The following is a 24484-nucleotide window of genomic DNA, read 5'->3' as shown; positions in this document are numbered from 1 at the left end:
TGGACATGAGCTCCAGAGGGACGATCACAGGCCCAGCCTGGATGGGTCCCGGAGCCGCGCCGCCGGCCCCCTTACAGAGCCAGAAGAGCGAAGAGGTCCGGAAAAATCGGCGGCAGAAGACGTTCCTGTCTTCAATAAGGTAGCGCACAGCACTGCAGCTGTGCGCCATTGCTCTCAGCACACTTCATACTCCGGTCACTGAGGGTGCAGGGCGCTGGGGGGGGGGGCGCCCTGAGACGCAATAAAACATGATAAAAATACCTTACATGGCAAAAAATACATCACATATAGCTCCTGGGCTATATGGATGCATTTAACCCCTGCCAGAATATACAGAAAAACGGGAGATAAGGCCGCCGAAAAGGGGGCGGAGCCTATCTCCTCAGCACACTGGCGCCATTTTCCCTCACAGCTCAGTTGGAGGGAAGCTCCCTGGCTCTTCCCTGCAGTCACTACACTACAGAAAGGGTTAAAAAAAGAGAGGGGGGGCACTAATTATGCGCAGTATTAAAACATACAGCAGCTATAAGGGGAAAAACACTTATATAAGGTTATCCCTGTGTGTATGTATATATATATATATATATATATATATATATATATATTATATATAGCGCGCTCTGGTGTGTGCTGGCATACTCTCCCTCTGTCTCCCCAAAGGGCTAGTGGGGTCCTGTCCTCTATCAGAGCATTCCCTGTGTGTGTGCTGTGTGTCGGTACGTTTGTGTCGACATGTATGAGGAGAAAAATGATGTGGAGACCGAGCAGAGTGTCTGTAACAGTGATGTCACCACCTAGGGGGTCGACACCTGAGTGGATGTGCTGTTGAAAATTACGTGACAGTGTCAGCTCTGTATAAAAAAACAGTGGTTGACATGAGACAGCCGGCTACTCAGCTTGTGCCTGTCCAGACGTCTCATAGGCCGTCAGGGGCTCTAAAGCGCCCGTTACCTCAGATGGCAGATACAGACGCCGACACGGATACTGACTCCTGTGTCGACGGTGAAGAGACAACCGTGATTTCCAGTAGGGCCACACGTTACATGATTGAGACAATGGAAAATGTTTTTATACATTTCTGATAATACGAGTACCACCAAAAAGGGGTATTATGTTCGGTGAGGGAAAAACTACCTGTAGTTTTCCTGAATCTGAGAAATAAAATGAGGTGTGTGATGATGCGTGGGTTTCCCCCTGATAACAATTGATAATTTCTTAAAGTATTGGCTGTATACCCTTTCCCGCCAGAGGTTAGGGTGCGTTGGGAAACACCCCCTAGGGGGGATAAGGCGCTCATACGCTTGTAAGAACAAGGGCTCTACCCTCTCATGAGATGGCCGCCCTTAAGGATCCTGCTGATAGAAAGCAGGAGGGTATCCAAAAATGTATTCACACACATACTGGTGTTATACTGCGACCAACAATCGCCTCAGCCTGGAGGTGCAGTGCTGGGTTGGCATGGTCGGATTCCCTGACTGGAAATATTGATATCCTAGATAAGGATAGTATATTATTGCCTATAGAGCATTGAAAAGATGCATTTCTATATATGCATGATGCACAGCGGAATATTTGCCGACTGGCATCAAGTATAAGTGCGTTGTCCAATTCTACCAGTAAAATGGTCAGGTGATGCGGATTCCAAACGGCATTTGGAAGTATTGCCTTTGAAAGGGGACATTTGGGGTCGGTCTTTTAGACCTGGTGGCCACGGCAACAACTGGGAAATCCACGTTTGTACCCCAGGTCGCCTCTCAAAATAAGACTCCGTATTATCAGGTGCAGTCCTTTGTTGGCAAGCGGACAAAAGGTTCCTCTTTTCTGCTTGTGACAGAGGGAGAGGAAAAAGGCTGAAGAGATTACCCAGTTCCCAGGAACAGAAACCCTTTCCCGCCTCTGCAAAGCCCTCAGTATGACGCTAGGGCCTTACAAGCTCAGGCACGGTGGGGGCCCGTTCTCAATGAATTTCAGTGCGCAGTGGGCTCACTCGCAAGTAGACCCCTGGATCCTTCAGGTAATATCTCAAGGGTACATATTGGAATTCGAGACGTCTCCCCCTCGCCGTTTCCAAAAGTCGGCTTTACCGACGTCTCCCTCTGACAGGGAGGCAGTTTTGGAAGCCATTCACAAGCTGTATTCCCAGCAGGTGATAATCAAGGTACCCCTTCTGCAACAGGGAACGGGGTATTCCACACTATTGTGGTACCGAAGCCAGACGGCTCGGTGAGACCGATTCTAAATCTAAAATCTTTGAACACTTACATACAGAGGTTCAAATTCAAGATTGGGTCACTCAGAGCAGTGATTGCGAACCTGGAAGAAGGGGACTACATGATGTCTCGGGACATCAAGGATGCTTACCTTCATGTCAAAATTTGCCCTTCTCACCAAGGGTACCTCAGGTTATGGTACAGAACTGTCACTATCAGTTCAGACGCTGCCGTAGGGATGGTCCACGGCACCCCGGGTCTTTACCAAGGTAATGGCCGAAATGATATCCCTTCGAAGGAAGGGAATTTTAGTTATCCCTTACTTGGACGATTCCCTGATAAGGGTAAGATCCAGGGAACAGTTGGAAGTCGGTGTAGCACTATCTCAGGTAGTGTTGCGGCAGCACGATTGGATTCTCAATATTCCAAAATCGCAGCTGGTTCCGACGACTTGTCTTCTGTTTCCTAGGGATGTTCCTGGACACAGTCCAGAAAAAAGGTGTTTCTCCCGGAAGAGAGCCAGGGAGTTATCCGAGCTAGTCAGGAACCTCCTAAAACCGAACCAAGTCTCAGTGCATCAATGCACAAGGGTTCTGGGTAAAAATGGTGGCTTCCTACGAAGCAATCCCATTCGTTAGATTCCACGCAAGAACTTTCCAGTGGAACCTACTGGACAAATGGTCCGGGTTGCATTTTCAGATGCATCAGCGGATAACCCTGTCACCAAGGACAGAGGTATCCATCCTGTGGTGGTTGCAGAGTGCTCATCTTCTAGAGGGTCGCAGATTCGGCATTCAGGACTGGGTCCTGGTGACCACGGATGCCAGCCTGCGAGGCTGGGGAGCAGTCACACAGGGAAGGAATATCCAGGGCTTAGGGTCAAGCCTGGATACATCACTTCACATAAATATCCTGAAGCTAAGGGCCATTTACAATGCTCTAAGCTTAGCAAGACCTCTGCTTCAAGGTCAGCCGGTGTTGATCCAGTTGGACAACATCATGGCAGTCACCCACGTAAACAGACAGGGTGGCACAAGAAGCAGGAGGGCAATGGCAGAAGCTGCAGGGATTCTTCGCTGGGCGGAAAATCATGTGATAGCACTGTCAACAGTATTCATTCCGGGAGTGGACAACTGGGAAGCAGACTTCCTCAGCACGACCTCCACCCGGGAGAGTGGGGACTTCACCCAGAAGTCGTCCACATGATTAAAAAACTCGACAGGTATTGCGCCAGGTCAAGAGACCCTCAGGCAATAGTTGTAGACGCTCTGGTAACACCGTGGGTGTTCCAGTCAGTGTATGTGTTCCCTCCTCTGCCTCTCATACCCAAGGTACTGAGATTGATAAGATGGAGAGGAGAAAGCACTATATTCGTGGCTCCGGATTGGCCAAGAAGGACTTGGTAACCGGAACTTCAAGAGATGCTCACGGAGGATCCGTGGCCTCTACCTCTAAGAAGGGACCTGCTCCAGCAAGGACCCTGTCTGTTCCAAGACTTACCGCGGCTGCGTTTGACGGCATGCCGGTTGAACACCGGATCCTGAAGGAAAAAAGGCATTCCGGATGAAGTCATCCATATCCTGATCTAAAGCCAGGAAGGATGTAACCGCAAAAACATTATCACCGCAATTGGCGAAAATATGTTGCGTAGTGCGAGGCCAGTAAGGCCCGATGGAGGAAATTCAACTGGGTCGATTCCTACATTTCCTGCAAACAGGAGTGTCTATGGGCCTGAAATTTGGGTCCATTAAGGTTCAGATTTCGGCACTGTCAATTTTCTTCCAAAAAAGAACTAGCTTCAGTCCCTGAAGTTTAGACGTTTGTAAAAGGGGTACTGCATATACAGCCTCCTTTTGTGCCTCCAGTGGCAATTTGGGATCTCAATGTAGTTTGGGTTCCAAAAGTCACATTGGTTTGAACCACTTAAATCTGTGGAGTTAAAATATCTCACATGGAAAGTGGTCATGCTGTTGGCCCTGGCCTGGGCCAGGCGCGTGTCAGAATTGGCGGCTTTATCCTGTAAAAGCCCTTATCTGATTTTCCATTCGGACAGGGCGGAATTGAGGACTCGTCCTCCGTTTCTCCCTAAGGTGGTTCCAGCGTTTTCACCTGAACCAACCTATTGTGGTGCCTGCGGCTACTAGGGACTTGGAGGAATCCAAGTTGCTGGATGTTGTCAGGGCCCTGAAAATATGTTTCCAGGACGGCTGGAGTCAGGAAATCTGACTCGCTGTTTATCCTGTATGCACCCAACAAGCTGGGTGCTCCTGCTTCTAAGCAGACTATGGCTCGTTGGATTTGTAGTACAATTCAGCTTGCACATTCTGTGGCAGGCCTGCCACAGCTAAAATCTGTAAAAGCCCGTTCCACAAGGAAAGTGGGCTCATCTTGGGCGGCTGCCCGAGGGGTCTCGGCTTTACAACTTTGCCGAGCAGCTAATTGGTCAGGGGCAAACACGTTTGCTAAATTCTACAAATTTGATACCGTGGCTGAGGAGGACCTGGAGTTCTCTCATTCGGTGCTGCAGAGTCATCCGCACTCTCCCGCCCGTTTGGGAGCTTTGGTATAATCCCCATGGTCCTTACGGAGTCCCCAGCATCCACTTAGGACGTTAGAGAAAATAAGAATTTACTTACCGATAATTCTATTTCTCATAGTCCGTAGTGGATGCTGGGCGCCCATCCCAAGTGCGGATTGTCTGCAATACTTGTACATAGTTATTGTTACAAAAACCAGGTTATTGTTGGGAGCCATCTTTTCAGAGGCTCCTCTGTTATCATACTGTTAACTGGGTTCAGATCACAAGTTATACGGTGTGATTGGTGTGGCTGGTATGAGTCTTACCCGGGATTCAAAATCCTTCCTTATTGTGTACGCTCGTCCGGGCACAGTATCCTAACTGAGGCTTGGAGGAGGGTCATAGGGGGAGGAGCCAGTGCACACCAGTTAGTCCTAAAGCTTTCTTTAGATGTGCCCAGTCTCCTGCGGAGCCGCTATTCCCCATGGTCCTTACGGAGTCCCCAGCATCCACTACGGACTATGAGAAATAGAATTATCGGTAAGTAAATTCTTATTTTCTCTTTCATCCATCTGGGGGACGCTGCTCCGTTACTTGTGGGATTTCCCAAAGCAAGCTAATGAGAGGAGGGAGACGTAGACGGCATAGCCGTCTGTAAAAATTTGTCACCCAACAGAGGTAGTCTCTGAACCAAACGTATGAAACCGGTAGAACTTTTGTGAAGGAGTGCACGGATGACCAGGTCGCTGCTCTACACAGCTGCTCGACAGAAACACCCCCACGAACAGCCTAAGAAGCTCCAACAGCCCTAGTCGAATGAGCTCGTATTGGATCAGATACAGCAACGTATGCCTGTTGAATGGCCGAAGTCACCCAACGAGCCACCAAGTTCTTAGAAGCCGGCCAACCTCGTTTGGGTGCGTCATCCAGCACCAACAACGTATCCGTACGACAAATAGATTCAGTACGAGACAAGTAAATGCGTAAGGCCCTAACCACATCCAATAAGGCCAAATGGCTTTCCTCCCCGGAGGAAGCCAGAGTAAACGCTGGGAGGACAATGTCCTGATTGAGGTGGAAAGCCGACACGACCTTCGGAAGGAAAGAAAGTTTTGTACGCAAAACCACGTGGTCATCATGAAAGACCAACAAAGACGGTCTGCAAGACAGAGCAGCCAACTCCAATACCCGTCTGGATGAGGCAATGGCCAAAAGGAAAACAACCTTGAGTGTTAGTGATCGTAATTCCACAGATTCCAAAGGTTCAAACTGAGATTTTTGAAGAGCCGTAATGACTGAATTTAAGTCCCAGTGGGGAACTGGGGGAACAAAGGGTGTTCGAGTTCGAAGAACTCCCTGTAGAAAAGTCTGTACCTCTGGAAAGAGAGCCAATTTTCTTTGAAAAAGCACCGATAAGGCAGAAACCTGGCCTTTAAGTGAGGAAAGTCTTAAACCTTTAGTGAGACCATCCTGAAGAAATTACAATAGATGAGGCACCCTAAATAGGTCAATCCGTGTTTTTCACACCAAGCAATGTAAATACACCACACCCTGTGATAAATTCCAGATGTTACCGGCTTCCTGGCCTGAATCTTCGTCTGTACGACTTGCCGAGGTAATCATTTAGCCCTTAAAATTCTGTATTCAAGAACCATGCCGTCAAAGCCAGCCGATGTAAATCTGGGTGGTGACATGGTCCTTGAAGGAGAAGGTCTGGTCGTAGAGAGAGACGATAAGGTTCCCCGATGACTATGCCACGCAGAAGAGTACCACTGACGACGCGGCCAATCCGGAGCTATCAGAATGACTGTCCGGCCTTCCCGCCAGATGCGTTGAAGTAAACGTGGAATCAACGGAATTGGTGAAAATACATTTCTTTATCATCCACTAGGGGTCACTGGAGTACTCTTGGGATATGGACGGGCGTAGCCGAACAAAGGCACTGAATATTCAAATTTAGGACTCTCCCCCCCCCTCCATATCCCCAAGTACCTCAGTGTACTTTGCCAGTGTTTTTTCGGTGCTCACAGATGAACATCGGCTTGTGGCAATGGCCACTTTTCAGATTTTTATTTTTAATTTTTACACTTCCCGTCCCAGTTTATGGAAAAACATGGGTCCGGGATGGTGCCGCTGCAAGGCAGCGGATGGCGTGTCGGTCCTCACAAAGAGCACCCTCACAGCCACAGGCGCTATAGGCAAGCGCATGGCGTGTCGGTCCTCACAAAGAGCACCCTCACAGCCACAGGCAGCCACTGTCTCCTGCAAACTGAACGGAGCTTACAGGAAGAAGCTCCGTCACAGCCAGGATGAGACAAAGAGCTGGAAGAATCTACAGCTGCAAGGAGCTTACAGAAGAAGCCCCGTTACAGCCTAGATGAGATGCTGGAGGCTGAAACGAAGCTTGCAGAGAGAAGCTCGTCACAGCCAGGAGAAGGCGGCACAAGGTATGAGTGTCAGGGCGGTCAGCTTACGCTGCCGCCCTGCTGTGTGTGAGTGTTATACTGTAGAAATGCCATAGCCGCTGAGCACGTGAGTGTTATACTGTAGAAAGAGCACGCCGCTGAATCTTGCTGAACGATGCGCAGAGCGGCCGCACGTCACTCAGACGTTGGCCGCTCTCACTGCGCTGATGGCCCGGTACGAGAATCTCCGTGCGCTGTACTAAGCAGAGCGGCCGCACGTCACTCAGACGCCGGCCGCTCTCACTGCTCTGAGGGCACGGCACCGCTACACGCCACCGACATTTTCCTGGGCTGAACTAAGCAGAGCGGCCGCACGTCACTCAGACGCCGGACGCTCTCACTGCTCTGATGCGGCACCGTTACACGCCGCCGACATTCTCCGGGCGCTCAACTAAGCAGAGCGGCCGCACGTCACTCAGACGCCGGCCGCTCTCACTGCTCTGATGGCCCGGCACCGCTACACGCCGCCGAGACGCTCCTCGACTAAAGAGTGGCCGCACGCAGGCCACTCTTCCAGAGAGACACCGCAGACACAGGGAGACTGTGTACTGCTGTAGGAAGCAGCTGCTGTAGGAAGCAGCTGCCGGACGGCTCCCCGGCGCTAGATTCAGGCTCTCCTGCTCTCCCTGCTCCCGATCTCCGTACGCTGCAGGTAAGGGATGCAGGGGGGGGGGGGGGGGAATAATACCCATAGCAGCAGCAAAGGCTGCATGGGTTCAAAATACACAAGCAGCGCAGCACGTTAAACAATGTACACTGTGTACTGTGATGTTTCAGCACGTTTTATATATATAAATATAATGAAGCTTTTGCTGGCGAAACTGTCTATAATATCAGTATGAACTGTGATTATATGTGTAAACACTTTGTATATATATATAATATATATATGAGGCTTTGGCTGGCAATAGGTTATCAGGGGCATAACCTATTGCACGTTTAACCATGTTTTCTGTTATTTTTGGTTACAGTTGCAAGATAAATACACTGCAGGCAGTGCTCATATTATTTGAATAAATGCATATATTTTACTGTATCCTACACCTGGGTTATCAATGTATAATAGGCTATTAAGCCTATATTAAAACTGCAGCAGGTAACCTGTACTGTGATTTTCTGGGAAAGCATGGCATGACGGCCATTTTAATCATTGCTGGTTTTCCAGTTATAATTCCAGACCATACACCTCTACTCCACAAGGAGGCGCAGGGGTGTTAGTGGGAATTTTTTAGTTCAAGATAATTCTAGAACATTCCTGCCCTACATCTTTAAGCCACCAGAAGGCGCAGGGGTGTTAGTAGGAATTTGGTTCGGGTTTCATGCCCATGTGAACTGCTTTTCACATAAAGACTTTAGTTTCCTAATAAATATGCTGTTCAGCAATAACATATATATATAGATATATATGCCATATAATAATGTTATTAAGTCGTGCAAGTGTCTGTCTGTTGCCTATTATGATGTCTGTCTACATAGCGAATAAGGCTCTAGTGCAGACTAAAAAAGGTTAACATTGGCAATTCAAATTAACACAGCGGTAATCGGAGTCTCAGAATAACTCCGCCAGCGCTAACAAAAGACAATCTTTCCAAAGTGACAATTTTCCTTTGGGTACCAGAGTGTTTATTTCACTAGTCTTATAATTTAATGCACGATTCTATGTCAAATCTCACACCGATAACTACAAGTGAGAAGGGTACATTAGTCCAGCATTCAGATAGTGCGGGGTTTTGGACAACCATACATAATCGTTTCCAAAAGGACGTGATCCGCCATTGGTATATGCGTTTCTGTCAAAAAAACCACGGTTAAAAGAAGCTGCAGAGTATATCTGTAAAGCTTTTGCTAACGCCGGTTATTTTCAATTGTCGCTAGTTAAGCGCGACAAGGCCAGAGCTTGTTTGCTCCTAAATTTGATATATGTGTAACGACATTTTATCCCTTTACGATTTTCTGCCATTAGCGCATACAATATACTTGTAACGGCGTTTTATTCCTTTATAAAAATCAGTCACGCCTTGTAACGACAGGACGTTACAGTCAGCAAGCCAGTGGTTTTCAGGTTACATTTGCGAGGTTTCATGACTTCAACTCGTATATGTCTCCGCTATTTACACCTTAGAGTACAAAACTGCTTCTGGCGAACGGTTTGGCAGGTTGTCATTTAGTCTTTGCTGGTTTATAAACCAGGCAATAATACGCCAACAGAGTCAAAATTACTTATTCCCCTCTGTTTGAGCAAAATCAAACAGCTCCGTTGCAATATCAATCAGCAAGTCATTTACTACAGTTAGAAAATGGATTTTCTGCAGTTTTTGCTTATTGCAGCCACAAAATTGTATAATTGCATTTGATCTTCACAATGCGTATTTACCCAGTCCGGTTTCTTCAGCACAGGTTCTAGCGGTTGCAAATCGCCACAACCATTAACCATTTCATTTATACCGTTGCTTATCGCTTCCGGTATTTACCAAAGTGATGTTGGAATAATCGCTCATCTCACATAAGAACTATGTATCAACAAAGTTCCTCTATCTTGCGCTACTAAGGTATACTGCGGTAGCAGATTAAGTTCGAAAACAATCACATCTAAGTCGGTCTAAACGATGTCAATTCCTAGGTCGGTAAATCAAGGACTTTTACCTACTACACCAGCAAGAACGAAGGTACACGCACATTAGCGGTACATTGGTGTATTCACTTATTAAGAATAAAGATGTGTTTTCAATCGCGTTTCTCACAGAGGGACAAGGGTGCGTATACTCTGGACGACAGTCACAGAGAGTCAGGATTTGTAGTTAAAATCAACGCAAAGGTTCTAAAACACGACAGATTGCTGTCAATAAATGTCCTAGAACTCTGTGCATTTTACAATGCAATAAATGATTCGCTTTCAGTCTGATCAGGGATAGACTCTGGGTTCTCTTCAGAACGAATAAATCTTTCGCTTTTTACTAAAGATTTCTGTGGACAGGAACAACCGTGAGTTTCATGTAATTTTTTTTTTTTTTTTTTTTTTTCATGCCTGGCTCACGCTGCCCTTAAGCAGTCAAACAAAGCAACGGCAGTTGCATACACAACAACCAGTGAAAACCAAGAAGCCGCATGGCAATGCAGCAGGTAACTCAAATTTTCAATGGCTCAGAACGCCATTATGTGAAAATGTCAAGACATCAATCCGTGAGTGGACATTTGTTAGACAAAAGATCTCACCCGTCAGGGTTTGGATCTTGAAAACTGGACATTAAATCCAGAGGTGTTTCATATGTGAGTCCACAGAAGGCGGTTACCCCAAGTATACATAATGGCATCTCGCCACAATTACAAAAGCTCAGTATGTGTACATCACATTCATGGGGTCATTCAGCATCGTGTATCTGGCTCCACCATTTTCCGCTTCTCTCTTCGTTGCCAAAACGGATCAGAAGACAGTTCGTCACAGTCATACTGGTGGTATCTCGGGGGTTTCGGAGAAGTTTGCTTCTCGAATTTTCAAGTAATACTTGCACACGATCTTGGCCCGCTCATAATACGGCCAACCTGCTCATAATACGGCCAACCTGTTACATCACGGAACGTTCTTTTACCCATAGTTACCTATGTACCTATTATCTATGTACCGCAGCTGCGGTTGACGGGGTGAGAGTTCAGACCGCTCTCTTAAAAAAAATAGAGAATTACAGTATCGGTTATACCAACCATGTTACGAAATAGTAAGCCGCTTAAGGCAGCTCATAATTAAAAAAAAAAAAAAAAAAAAATTTCGTGTGCTTACATAGGTTGTAAACCTCGGAAGTTTCCAACATCATACTTCAAGTACCCGTATTCTGTTAAACGGGATGGGATGGAAAACTGCGTTCATCTGCACTAAGAGTGCAGGTATCTGTGTGGTAAACTTATTTTCAAAGCGTTTGCCTCTATTTACGTCTGTAAACATCTTTCTACGAGGTGTCACCAAAGTTCAGACTCTATTTATCCCACCTACAGCGCCAGGCGATTTGAGGTTGGGTTCAGATTTCTTAGTTTTCATATTTTTGAACCCTTACAACAAATGGGTATTAAGTTCTCACTTTGGAAAACATTTTTCTTCTAGCCTTGGCTTCGGCAAGGGTGCTTCGGCAAGGATTTTGTTTTCATATTTGGGTGCCTTGTATTCCAAGCCACCGTATTTGAGTTTTCTCATTACAAAGCAGATCTTCCGACGAAATCCGCTTTCGTATTCTTCACATCAATATACCAATAGTGGTTCCTGTGGGGACACCACATTCTAAAATTCTGAATGTGGTACACGCGTTACGCGTTTATATATGTACCGAAGGTCTACAGTACGTGATATGAATACGTTGTTTGTTCTATATGATACTGCAAACTGGGGTTAGCCAGTTTCTCAGCAGATTTTATCCAGTTGGATAATAATGACTACAAGTCAGGCTTACTTTAAGGCTAAGTTACAATCGCCTACGTCAGTAATAGCATCCCACAGGTTCTGTGGGAATGTCAGACCCAGCGGGTCGTGGAGCGTCTACAACGCGGCTACATAGCCTTTAGTGCACCACGTTTGTGCACGTTTACACGTTATGAATGGTGGCGCCATCAGCATTTAGCTTTGGCTGCCTACTGTTACAAGTATCAAACAGCTCTCCCGCCCACGAGGGAAGCTTTGGTACGTCCCAAGAGTACTCCAGTGACCCCTAGTGGATGATAAAGAAAATAGGATTTTGGTACTTACCAGGTAAATCCTTTTCTTTGAATCCATAGGGGGCACTGGACGCCCACCCAGAGCAGTTTTACCTGGGTTGTTGTAAGCTCAAGGGAGCTTAGTGAACAAATTTAACTTGGATGGTATTAAGCTCGAAGGAGCTTAGGGTAACACATTTTCACCAATTGGCTCAAATTATAAAGTTCTATCGGTTAAGGTGTCAACTGTTTAGTTGACAATAAGGTTACGGATCAACTTTGTGGTTGTCCGTTATGTTATAGGGATTCTCCATTGTCAACCTCTCTATATCCTGTTCGCTCAGTAAAAAACACTGGCAAAGTACACTGAGGTACTTGGGGATATGGAGGGGGGGGGAGAGTCCTAAATTTGAATATTCAGTGCCTTTGTTCGGCTACGCCCGTCCATATCCCAAGAGTACTCCAGTGCCCCCTATGGATTCAAAGAAAAGGATTTACCTGGTAAGTACCAAAATCCTATTATCCCAGTTGAAACTGCCATGGGGCTGTCAAGGCATCCACCAGAGTTGCTTGAGGGTCCTGAGTGCGTGACCCGTAAAGAGGATGCTTTTTGTTGATGCGAGACGCCATGAGATCTATGTCGGGTGTTCCTCACTGGGAGACGAGAGAGAGAGAAACACCTCCTGGTGAAGCTCCCACTTTCCCGGGTGGACCGTGTGATGGCTTAAGAAATCTGCTTCCCAGTTGTCGACTTCCAGAATGTGAATTGCGGAAATAGATGGAACCCACTTCTCCGCCCATCTGAGAATGTGAGCTACCTCTTTCATAGCGGTCCAACTTCGAGTTCCTCCTTGTCTATTTATATAAGCCACTGCGGTGGCGTTGTCAGACTGAACACGAACTGGGTGACCCTGGACCATGAACTGTATCTGAATGAGCGCATATCTGATCGCTCGCAGTTCAAAAATGTTGATCTGCAAAATTGACTTCTGACTGCCCCAGAGTCCCTAAAAGTGATTAGATTGAAACACCGCACCCCAACCTGTTAGGCTGGCGTCGTGGTGACCATCCTCCAAGATCAAATCGTGAACGGATTTGTATCTGTGAAGCCAGTAGTGGAGCGATTGACGAGTCTGTATTGACAATCGGAATAACTAAGTTGATGTGTGGACCCATCCGGGACCAACAGCAAAGAATCTGAGCTTGAAGGGGTCGGGCATGAAATCTTGCGTATGGAACTGCCTCAAAGGTTGCAACTATCTTGCCTAACACCTGCATGCCTCTGAGAACTGAAACCTTCTGTAATTGTAACAGTGTTCGAATTCTGGGCTGTAAATCCTGGATCTTGTCCTGAGGAAGAAACTCTCTGAATCCTGGTGTCGAATAAGAGTCCCAGAAATAATATCTTCTGGGAAGGAAGTAGTGACGATTTTGGGAAATGTATTATCCATCCGAATGGCTGCAGGGTGCTTTGCGCGAGTTGCAAAAGTGGTGGTGTTGAATAGACTTCGATGGAGCCTTGATTAGGAGATCGTCCCAGTAAGGAGTAATGTTGACCCGAGGGACTGTGGGGAGCCTGAATGGAAGAGCTTGAAACTGAAAATGCCAAGGGCCGACTGCAAATCTTAAGACATTGGTGACCTGTCCAAATGGGAACATGCATCCTTTGTCTATGGAAGCCAAATATTCCTCCGGCTCCATGGCCGTGATGATTGAACGGATGGATTCCATTTTGAATCTTTGGACAGAGAGAAAAGGATTTAGGCATTTGAGATTTAAAATGGGACGAAACGTACCATCTGGTTTGTTTACAAGAAAAAGACTTGAGTAAAATCCCTGACCTCTCTGGTCGAGAACTGGAAGAATTACACCATTGTGCAAAGGGGTGGCCGTTTCTTGAAGAAGAGCACGATGTGAGGAGGGATCGCTTGGGAGAGGGGTGACGAAGAAACGATGCGGGACTGGTTCCTCGAGATCCAAGATATATCCTCTGGATATGAACCCCGTCACCCACCAATCGGGCTTTGACAGGAGCCACACTTCCTTGAAATGTAGTAACCGAGCCCCGGCCACCATTGATCCCTCCGAAGACCCTGAGGCATCATGCAGTAGGTTTGTCGGCAGGCTTAACGGCCGGTCTACGGGTGGTCTGTGTTCCTCTGCCTCTGAATGCTCCTTTTCGTGGTAATCTGGAAAAAGCCTGAAAGGACTGAAAACTTCCTCTGCCTTCAGTACGAAAGGACCGAAACTTCACAGATTTTGATTTTTGAGGGGCAACCGGAAGAAAGGGACTTTTACCACCAGTAGTATCCGAAATCTTTTTTTAAGTTCCGATCCGAAAAGACACCCCTTCAAAGGGCACAGCTGTTAGGGTCTGTTTTGAATCAGTCAGCATTCCAGACCCAAAGCCAAACAGACCGTCTTGCCGTTACGGCCATGGCAGAGACATGTGACTGTAACGCAGCAGAGTCCAATAATGCTCCTCCAACATATGACCGAGCCTACGATATTTGTTCTGCCAAATGATTAGCTTCCGACGGATCGTCAGATTGCATACCAGACACCACTTGTGCTAGCCAGTCATCCACGGACTTAAGAACCCAAGCGCCAGCAAGAATTGGACGCAAAGAAACACCTAATAGAGCAAACATAGATTTAAGGATTGCCTCTATCTTCCTGTCCGTAGCATCTTTAAAAGTCAGACTGTATGGAGGGAATAACCGTAGCTTTCGCCAAGTGTTTAATGGGGGCATCTACCTTTGGGGCAGTCTCCTAAAATTTTGTATCTTCCTCCGAGAAGGGATACAGAAATCTCAACTTTTTAGGGGCTTGAAAACGAGAGTCCGGCTTAAGCCAGGATTCCTTCAGGATATCCGCAAAGTGTGAATAAGAAGAATAAACAGCAATCTGTCTTTTGAAAAAGGCAGTTGAAGTCTCCGCCACCTCCGTCTCTTGGAGGTTGAGTCTGACTAATGGCCTCTATCAGCAGTCTGACACCTGAGCTCGTAGATAGCTCCTCCTCTTCCCAAGTCGAAGTATCCTCCCCATTCTGGGTCTGCTTCACCTTCCTCCAAGGAAGGGGTCATAGGATCGAACTCCTCCTCTGGAAAGGTTATGACGGGTAACTGATGTTTCCGTTTTGTAGCAGCCGAACCGCTTGAAGAGTTTACAAATTTATTCAAGGACTGAGTTAAGTCAGAGACTTTTGCCCATATTTTTCGCTCACAGTGGTTCGGGAGCCTGATTGGGAGCCACACCTGACTGGGATTTACGTAACTCGGATGGACACACGAGCGGAGCAGTGCGCACAGGACGTTGAAAAATGCGCACACACACACATCTAGAACAGTCCAATACTGTTAAAGACAGATTGTGACTGTTCTGTACCTTTTAGTAGTGCCTCTTCGATTCCACAGAGAAAGAGAGCCTCATTGATGAAGTATGGTGACCCTTCTAGAGGCAGGTGAGAGTGGGAAAATTAACTAACCAAACTCTAATAGTACCTGTCACCTGTGTACAGGGACTAGGTACCCCAGCACTAAGAAAACAATAAAAACCTAACTAAAATCTATAGTTCAAAAAACTGTCTGTACTCCACAGGCACAAAACAAAAACTGAGCTACTGGCTAGTCAGGCTGGAGATAGGGGGTGTTAGAGGGGGGGAGGAGTTAATTCTGTGCCAAACTCCATTACTTACACACTCTAACCCACAAGTAATGACACACTGTCCCTCAGATGGATGAATGAGAAATGGTAATCCAAAAACAATTCAGATGGTCAGGGCAGGCAACCTACAAGCATTGCCAGGGTTTAAATAATAATCTGTATACCAGATTGAATCCAGGAGGTACGGGCCATGGTGCTACGTTATCATTGGCATGGAAACCATTACCTGCTTGCCAGTAAACTCCTATAACTCAATTTCCTGGCCACAAGATGAGAGCTTGGATGGTATTGGCTCTCTAGTCAAAGCCGCCGCATTCGCACAAATGCTACCTATTTTATTAAGAATTTTAATGTATATAATCTACATTTTCCTCAATGAAAAATATTTCCATGTGTGTGATGTGTTTTCTTTAAGTTATTGTCTGTCAAGATATTTTCTATAGTAATTTGTATGTCTAGTAGCATTAATAGGTATTTCCAAGCATCTGCTGGCTTTGGCATTTGTCGCGTGACCATTTCATGCCTATTCTGACAACATTAAACATTTTGAATTTGAGCCCAATTATTATTTTGACTTCATCCATGGGGAGAATGGAAGAATTGGGGTGTAGAGGCTCCCCTGGAGTCTTGAGCCCCTCTCCACCCTCCACAGCCTGCTGGAATACCACATTTCTTCCATATGCCTGCCCAATAGCAACCGAGGAGATCTTCTTTATTATATACAGCTGTTACTCTGACCGGGATCTCCATAGCCGTGATGGAAATTGGAGTTTTAAACCAGGCTGAGAAGGTATCGCTTCTGATACTTCAGCCGTCCACACAGCCGTTACCACTAGGAGTGGTGGTTGTGGATGGGGAGTGTGGTGACTTGGTCACCACTGCTGATAAAGAGAGAATCTGTCACTTTGCTCCTTGTCTGTATATGCATTGCACATTGCAGCTTGCCATTGTAAATATTGAAACCTTTATAGCTGTGGTTAGATGCAGTCTGCTGATTAAGGACACAGAAGACACCCCACCCCCTCCCAGGCTTTGGATTTATTTAAGCACAAGAAAAGAAGTTGTAGCCTTCCCTCCTACACAGTTGGAGGATCTCCTCACTGAAACTTGGACCCTACCTAACAAGCCGTTCCAAATTCGTAAGCGGATTATTTCATATTACCCTCTCCCTCTTTCAGACAGGTCTAAACTGGAAGCTCCCCTACCCGTTGGTGCTTTCGAAGCACTTTTGGCTAAGGCCACTGCACCTCCTTTACCAAATGTGGTTTCCTTAAAAGATGCTGCTGATAAAAAAACACATCTAATTTTCTGGGGGTTTTTTAAAGGCAATTTTCTCTGCGGCAGGAGCTTCTGTGCTACCTGCTTTAGCCTCAGCTTGGGGCTTCAAAGCTTTGACGAGGTGGTCTAACTCCCCTGTAAATGTCTTGCCGTGTTCTGAACCGTAATCCTATGGCAAAGAATTTTCACCCAGGGTCTTGGCCTCAGTGGTAGCAGCCAGAAGACCCCTTTGGCTTTTCACATGGCAGGCTGATAGGGAATCCAAAAAAGCTATTGAATCTCTCCCCTTCAGTGGTGAGGTACTCTTTGATTCTGAATTAGACAATTGATTCTGTTACTGCTTCTAAGTCTGCATTTCTACTGTCCTCAGCCGCTAAATCCGAGGTTCCTCCCTTTCAGTCCTTCCGCTACTAAGGTGACCCAGGTTTTAGCCTCTTTCAAGGTCAGAGTTCTCCCAACGTGGAATTCCCAAAGGGAACAGTCTTTGGCGGTTTTCAAAAATACCGCCATGCCCACTGAAAAACAACCCGCATGGTGGGCTAGACTCCCAGCTGGGAGTCCCCATGGTGGAAGGTTGTCTACAATTGTTCTGTGAGGAATGGTTGAAGACTGTTTCAGATTCTTGGGTAATGGACATTGTAGGAAGGGGCGATGTCCTCCTTCAAGGAAACTTTCCAGTAATTATTTCACCAACAGTCTATCTCAATCCTTCCGAAGCTGTAGCTTTGCATGTGTGCGTTAGGTCCCTTCTGGACTCTGGAGTTTTTTTCCCCTTGTCTTCCACATGACAGGGGAACCAGTTTTTAGTCAAACCTCTTCCTCGTAGGAAAATCAGATGGTTCCTTCTGTCCCATCCTCAATCTGATTTCCCTGAATGTTTACCTCAGGGTTCTCAAGTTCAAAATTAAATCCCTCAGGTCCATTGTGCATTCCCTAGAACCGGATGATTTCCTAGTGTCAAGGATGCTTACTTGCATATTCGGTTATGGGAGGGACACCAGTGGTTTCTGCGATTTTACAGTCCCCTCAGACCACAACCAGTTTCGGGTCTTAACTTGTGGCGTGTCGACAGATTCTCGGGTGTTCACCAAGGTGATGGCGCCTTCAAGAGATCCGGATAATACCTTATAGGAATAACCTCGTTGCTACTTAGCCAGGGGACACCTCACCTTGATAGTTCGGATACTTAAGTCTCACGGGTGGCTATTCAGTTGGCGCAAATCCATCCTGAAACCTTCTTAGCAGCTGAAGCACCTGGGGTCCAGAGATTTATTTTCTCCCCCGGGACAAGATGGTCTCTCTCAAGGTGTACAGACTCTTTTCCGGTTACGGAGAGTTAGTGCATCATCTGTGCATGCAGGATAAATGGTATCCACCATTGACATGGTAAAGTTTGTACCGTTCCATTAAAGGATCTTCGAGTCGGAGATTCTGTCCAAGTGCTGAACAGTTTCTCCTGGCTTGTCTGCAGATTACATCCCGAAGGTAGGAAATTGGGAAGCCAGCTATTTCACCTGTCAAGACGTACACCCTGGAGAGTAGGCTGGTAGACAGTTTGGCTCGCCTGACCATAATGATGGTATCATGCCTCAGCCACAAACTACCGCATTAATGTTCCAGGACTCTGGACCTGAGGGCCCTTGTTATGGTTGTGCAGTCAGTCCCGTGGACCTTTCCAGTGCTGTATATCTTTCTCCCAATGTCATGATTCGCAAGCTAAAACAAGATGGAGGGACTGTCATTCTCGTAGCTCCCGAATAGCCACGGAGTGCGCGGTATGCTGATCTTGGGCACATGTCCATAGCAGTCGTTTGGCGGCTTCCTCTCAAACCGGATCTACTCTCCGGGGCCTTGCCTCCATTCAGATCTTCAATGTCTGACTTTTATAGGGTGCCTGTTTAGACAGCCCTCCTGAGGGCCAGATATTTTTAAGTTACTCTGTACTAGGAAACCGGTTTTGTTCATACCACAGGGTCCCTCTACTTCACCTGATGTGCTATGCAAAATTTGAAGCCTGAGATTTTCCATGTTTCTAAGACCTGTCTCTTTTTACTGGAGGTTTTAGATTTGGGTCTTTGCCTGTCATTCCTGAAAGTTCATGTTTTTGCTCTTTCTGTTTATTTCCAGAGACCTTGAGGATAATTCAGACTTTCCTCCCAGGTGTTTTTCACATTCAGCCCTTGTTTGTATCTCTAGTCGAGCCCTAGGATTTGGTCTTAGTACTTCGGGCTCTTCAACAATCTCTGAGCTTTTGGAGTCTGTAGATCTCGTATGCCTGTTTCTTCGGTCCCGTAGGCCTGTGGGCCTTCGCTAAGTGAAAACGGTCTTCCCTGGGCAGGGGGTGGGGTATAGGGGAGGAGGAGCCTAAATTGCCTGAAAAGTAAACTTTTTAGTACCCAGACTCCTCCAGCACCTGCTATACACTGGTTTTCCAGTGTCTCCCATGGCACCAGAGAAACGGATTTATCAGATAACGACCAAAATCTTGATTTGCCCCATAATCTGCATTAAAAATATATAATATGCTATTACTATTGTGTTTGTTTCTTGCATTGCATATTGTAGTACAGTGGTTGAAGAACAGTAACTTTGAAAGTTAAGATATTGGTTGAAAGATATTGAGAACACAGCACTGAATGTACATTCTAATACTACTTATTAGTTTGGGTGTTAAGGTGGCGGGATGTAGTTAAAATGCCGCCGGACGGGTATCCCAGTGGCTGAATTACTGACCCTGGAATCCCGAACGACGGCATAAGACTGCAGTCCGGAATCCCGATCATTCATTCTTTCAGTGGGACATGCTCACGTCCTGCCGCGGAGGGTGGGAGGTTAGGTTTAGTAGGGGGCTAGGGTGCAGGTACAGCAAGGGTGTGGTTAGGTACTGGGGGGGTGGGGTTAGGATTAGGCACTTGGAAGGTGAGGTTAGGGTAAGGTGGGGAGGGGGGTTTGTTTAGGTTTTTTACAGCGGGGAAGGGAGGGTTAGGGTTGGGCACTACTGGGGAGGGTTAGGGCCAGGTGCCCACAAGGGATGGTTGGGGTACTTCCTGGGTGACTGTTGGGATGCCGCTGCCGACATCCCATCCATCGGGATATCATACCGAATTCAAAGTGGCAGATTAGTTCTTTGTTTGCTGCAGGGTTTGTGGTGCACTGCAATTTTGACTCCTAGTACTTGCACAGGGCAACCCCTGCACCCCTTACTACTCGCTCCACAGCGCCTCCCCATATAGCGCGTGGACACAGCTAACCTTACATTACACTAGCGGTTAGGTTGAAGAAATTAAAGCCGTTTTCATATCTCGGTCATGTGTTTGAGCAATGACATTTGGGAGCTGATTGGCTGGAGCACCATTTATGGTACACAACCAGTTTTAAATAGCTAAAACTCATTGATAAATGGGCCCCTTTGTGCCCACCCTACTGCTAAGTATAAGGATATCAGCAGTGACTTTACAGCTCTGAACTCTATGGGGCTGTTCTAATTGTGGTGCATGCACCTTACTGGCCATCTAAACCAGTGGTTCCCAAACTCTATCCTCAGGGACTCCCAACACTTCGTTTTCCAGGTCTCCTCACAGAATCACAAGTGAAGTAATTAGCTCCACCTATCCACTAGCTAGGTGACCTGGAAAACATGAATTGTTGGGGGGGTCCTTGAGGACTGAGTTTGGGATCCAGTGGTCTAAACGAATGGGCGTCTGTCTGAGCTATTCAATTGTTGCTCCGATCAAACTCCCCATTAGCACTTAACATGACTGACCACTCTGGGTTTAGCCACTTTGCGCTACTAAACCATCTACAGTTCTCGTTTGGGTATTTTAAAATCAATGTTTGAGCACTGTGGCTGCCCAATCTACAGACTTTACACCCAACAATTGAATAGCTCCAATAGACGCCCAGCAGGGGGCGTGCGCCACAATTGAATCGGTCCATATATATTACTTTATAGAATCGTCAGCCCGAACTTCTCCTTCCAGTGAGCCGAGACGACTGTGGCTTATAGCTGTACTCCATATATCTCATGGAAGGAACTTTGTATAGTCATCCCTCTTTCCAAGGACACAGTAGCAGCTTCCATCATCATCATCTCCCGGTCATTTCCATATAGTCTCCCGGGCATTAGTGTCAGCAGTAGAGACATATATAAAATGTGAATGTCACTAAACATTTCTGTGGATACGTTGCTGATTACTATTTTTTTTATAAATGTATGATTGTTTCATAGTTTCCTTTTTAATGGACTATGACTATCTTTGTTGCTTTGCAGTAATTCGTATGTTACAACAGCTGGATGCTTTCAAAGCAAAGCAGATTAAACAAGGTCCTGCCATCAAGCAGCGTGGTTCTGGAGCAAAGAAACTTAGAGGTATGTATTAATGAGGCCTTATTGTTATAAATAACACTATGTATATGTGATAAATCCTTACAGCCAGAACCCAGATCTTCATCTAGAACAGCCGCCTTCCCTTTAACGCCTATACTGCTAACCTATACTCTGTCCAGTCAGCCCTTAGGTGGTGTTAATCAGCACAGGTTCCTACAGTGCTGTTTACAAATTAGAATGGGTATTCTAATTCTAACTATTATAGGTAAGTGCTGGATAAATTAGGGATGTTAGAGACTGGATAGTATTATGTAAGTGCTGGATAGTATTAGGGATGTTAGAGACCAGGTATTGAAGTTTACCCGGATGCGTTGGATAGGCCCACATATCTGGCCAGATGGGTGCTAAAAACTTTCCTTATACTCCATGTTAATTGTAAGAGTTTATCAAAATTATTTTTGACTGTCCATATTCTTAGTGCTTAGAGTGTGCTCCTGCATTCTTCTTTTTCCTGCATGGTACTAAAAGTCTCAGCATGGTAGCACCTCTTATGTCTAAATGAGGGTGTGCAGTCCAAGCAGCATGGAGGTCAAGGGTTCAATTCCCATTATGGTATTAACTAGGTGGAGTGGGTTTCCTCCGGGTACTCCGGTTTCCTCCCACAATCCAAAAATATACTGGTAGGTTAATTGGCTCCAAACAAAATTAACCCTAGCGTGAATGTGTGATGTACATGTAGGGAATATAGGGCCTAATTCAGACCTGATCGCAACAGCAACCCGCAGTGACCCCCTATGGATTCAAAGAAAAGGATTTATCTGGCAAGTACCAAAATACTATTTTTTTTTTTTTTTTTTTACTTTAATGGGCAAAAACCATGTGCACTGCAGGTGGGGCAGATCAAACATGTGCAGAGTTAGATTTGGGGTGCGATGTGTTCAAAATCTAAACTGCAGTGCAAATATAAAGCAGCTAGTAGTTTACCCTGCACAGAAACAATATAACCCACCCAAATCTAACTCTCTCTCTGCACATGTTACATCTGCCCCACCTGCAGTGCACATGGGTTTGACCATTAGATAAGGATTTTGCGGTCAGGTCTGAATTAGGCCCATAGATTGTAAAATCCACTGCGGCAGAACTGATTCTCTGTAAATCGTTGCAGAATATGTGCGCTATATTAAATAACTGGTAATCTATGAATAGTGAGGAGTAAAGACAAGTATAGTAATAGAAGGTCAGTGCAGGCAACCTACAAGAATTGTTAATCAAGCCAAGGTTAAAATAATCTGTATACCAGATTGAATCCAGGAGGCACAGGTAGAGACCACAGTGTTAGAAACTATCACTAGCATGTAGACTAATACTGGCCGTTTTTAGCTGCATAGCCTGCCCTTTAGAGGTTTTGGCTCAGTCAAGTACATTTTAACAGCTGAGTAGCCTATGGGGGGTTTGTAATCAGGAGCACCCAATTGTTGGAGCACATCCATAAGGCATCCAATCCCTGGGTGATGCATGGTCCATAGGTGCCAATGACGTTTTCACCCTCAGTGGTCTTTATGGCTAAGAGCCTGGGAAGCAGATACACTCTAGGACTCTGGATTCCCTACCTTTCTCCCATATGGAACAGAATGAGTTCTTGATTCCATTAGACACCAGTGGCATCTTCCAATCTAAGAGCACCATTGGCTTTTCAGATGTGCCATACTGTCCCGTTGTTTGTTCGGGCTCAACTTTTCTCCTGGGGCCAGTGCTGAGGGCATCCAGCAAAGGCATAGCATTGATGGTTGACTTTCTGAGGTCTAGGCGGGTTTGGTAAACGTCTTGGGTGTGCCGTAGCTAGGTCAAAGTCATGGCAGCACACCTACGTCGTTAGGGAGTCTGAATTCTCCTGTACCTTCCTGCAGCGTCACAGATGGCTGATTAATTTTAAACAGTCCTCCCTTACTACGTTGCAGTGGATGTTACACCTGGGAGCAGTGCTGGACTTTTCCGATCACTGGACAAGATTTTGAAATTGAGGAACAAAATACACCAGTTCTCTCACCATCCTCGAGTGTCTGTTCATTCAGCAATGCAAGTACTCTGTCTGATGGTGTCAATATTGGAGATGTTTGAATTTACACAGTTTCATTCTCGCACTCTCTGAAGCGACTGATTCTTTCCAAGTGGAAGGGTCATCCTCATCACATCAAGTCATAAATGATAGCTGACTCCGGAGGTTTGGCTTTCACTGACTTGGTGGCTCCACGACCAGCACCTGAACAGGGGACGACCCTTCTGGATCCCCAACTGTGTGCTTCTCACAATGGGTGCCAGCCTTCACGGCTGGGGAGCTGTAGCTGAACAACGCTCGTTTCAGGGGCGATGGAACCTGGCAGAGTCTCTATTACCAATCAATGTATTGGAACTGAGAGCAGTGTACAATGCATTGACTCTAGCCCGCACTGTTCTTCAGGGCAGACCAGTTCAGGTTCAGTCAGACAATGCCACAGCAGTGGCATAGATCAATCATCAGGGCGGCACTTGCACGCAAAATGGCGATGCAAAAAGTGTTCAAGATCCTCCGGTGGGCAGAACATCATCTTCCAGCCATATCAACAGTGTTCATCCCAGGCGTACTCAACTGAGAAGAGGATTTCCTCAGTCGTCAAGATGTTCACAGCGGAGAATGGGCTCTTCACCCAGAGGTCTTCCAACTTGTAGTGGACAGATGGGGCCTACCTGACGTGGATCTCATGGCCTCACACCACAACCACAAAGTACAGGTATTCAGAGCCTGGTCCAGGGAGCCGCAAGCAGCATTCGTAGATGCCTTATTGGTCCCGTGGAAATTTCGTCTATCACACATCTTCCCTCCGGTGGCCCTTCTACCTCGTGTACTCCGGAAATTCAAACAAGAAGGAAACCTCATTCTGGTGGCCCAGACTGCATTGGTTCTCAGATCTCCAAGGCTCACGGTAGGGCAACCCCTTCAACTTCCTCAACGATGGGGCCTACTCTCTCACAAGGCCCATGTCTCCATCCAGATCTCGCCCATCTGTCTTTGAAACAAAGGGATTATCAAATGCTGTTATTCAAGCAATGCTTAAGGCATGCAAGCCTGCCTCAGCACGTATTTATTATGGAGTGTGGCATACTTCACGTGGTGCGCTGCCAAGCGGTACGATTTAAACAATTTTCAAAATTTTTAGAATACTTGCTTGTTTTCAAAGAGTTTTAGGATTAGGCTTGTGCCTTGCCTCTCAAAGTACACATCTGCTTTGTCAATCTGATTCCAACGCAGAATTGCTCCGCTTTCTGAGGTACATACGTTCCTTCAAGGGGTTATGCGTGTACAACC

General features: G+C 46.4%; 1 protein-coding gene and 1 non-coding gene across 4 annotated transcripts in view; both read left to right on the top strand.

The window, feature by feature from the left end:
* LOC134980365 (uncharacterized) overlaps nt 1-24484 on the top strand; it is a 196465-nt gene that overhangs the window by 125363 nt on the left and 46618 nt on the right. For all 3 annotated transcript variants that reach the window (XM_063947163.1, XM_063947162.1, XM_063947161.1), the window contains exon 16: nt 21085-21183. In XM_063947163.1, the coding sequence (XP_063803233.1) occupies nt 21085-21183 (99 nt within the window). The remainder of the gene's footprint in view (nt 1-21084; nt 21184-24484) is intronic.
* LOC134981590 (U5 spliceosomal RNA) lies at nt 10104-10218 on the top strand. The gene has a single exon (XR_010190712.1). It is a non-coding gene; the product is annotated as a U5 spliceosomal RNA (small nuclear RNA).

This window comes from Pseudophryne corroboree, chromosome 12 (assembly GCF_028390025.1).
Source record: "Pseudophryne corroboree isolate aPseCor3 chromosome 12, aPseCor3.hap2, whole genome shotgun sequence".
Lineage (NCBI taxonomy): Eukaryota > Metazoa > Chordata > Amphibia > Anura > Myobatrachidae > Pseudophryne > Pseudophryne corroboree.
The sequence above is the reverse complement of the archived record's forward strand: the minus strand, read 5'-3'. Positions and strand labels throughout refer to the sequence as shown.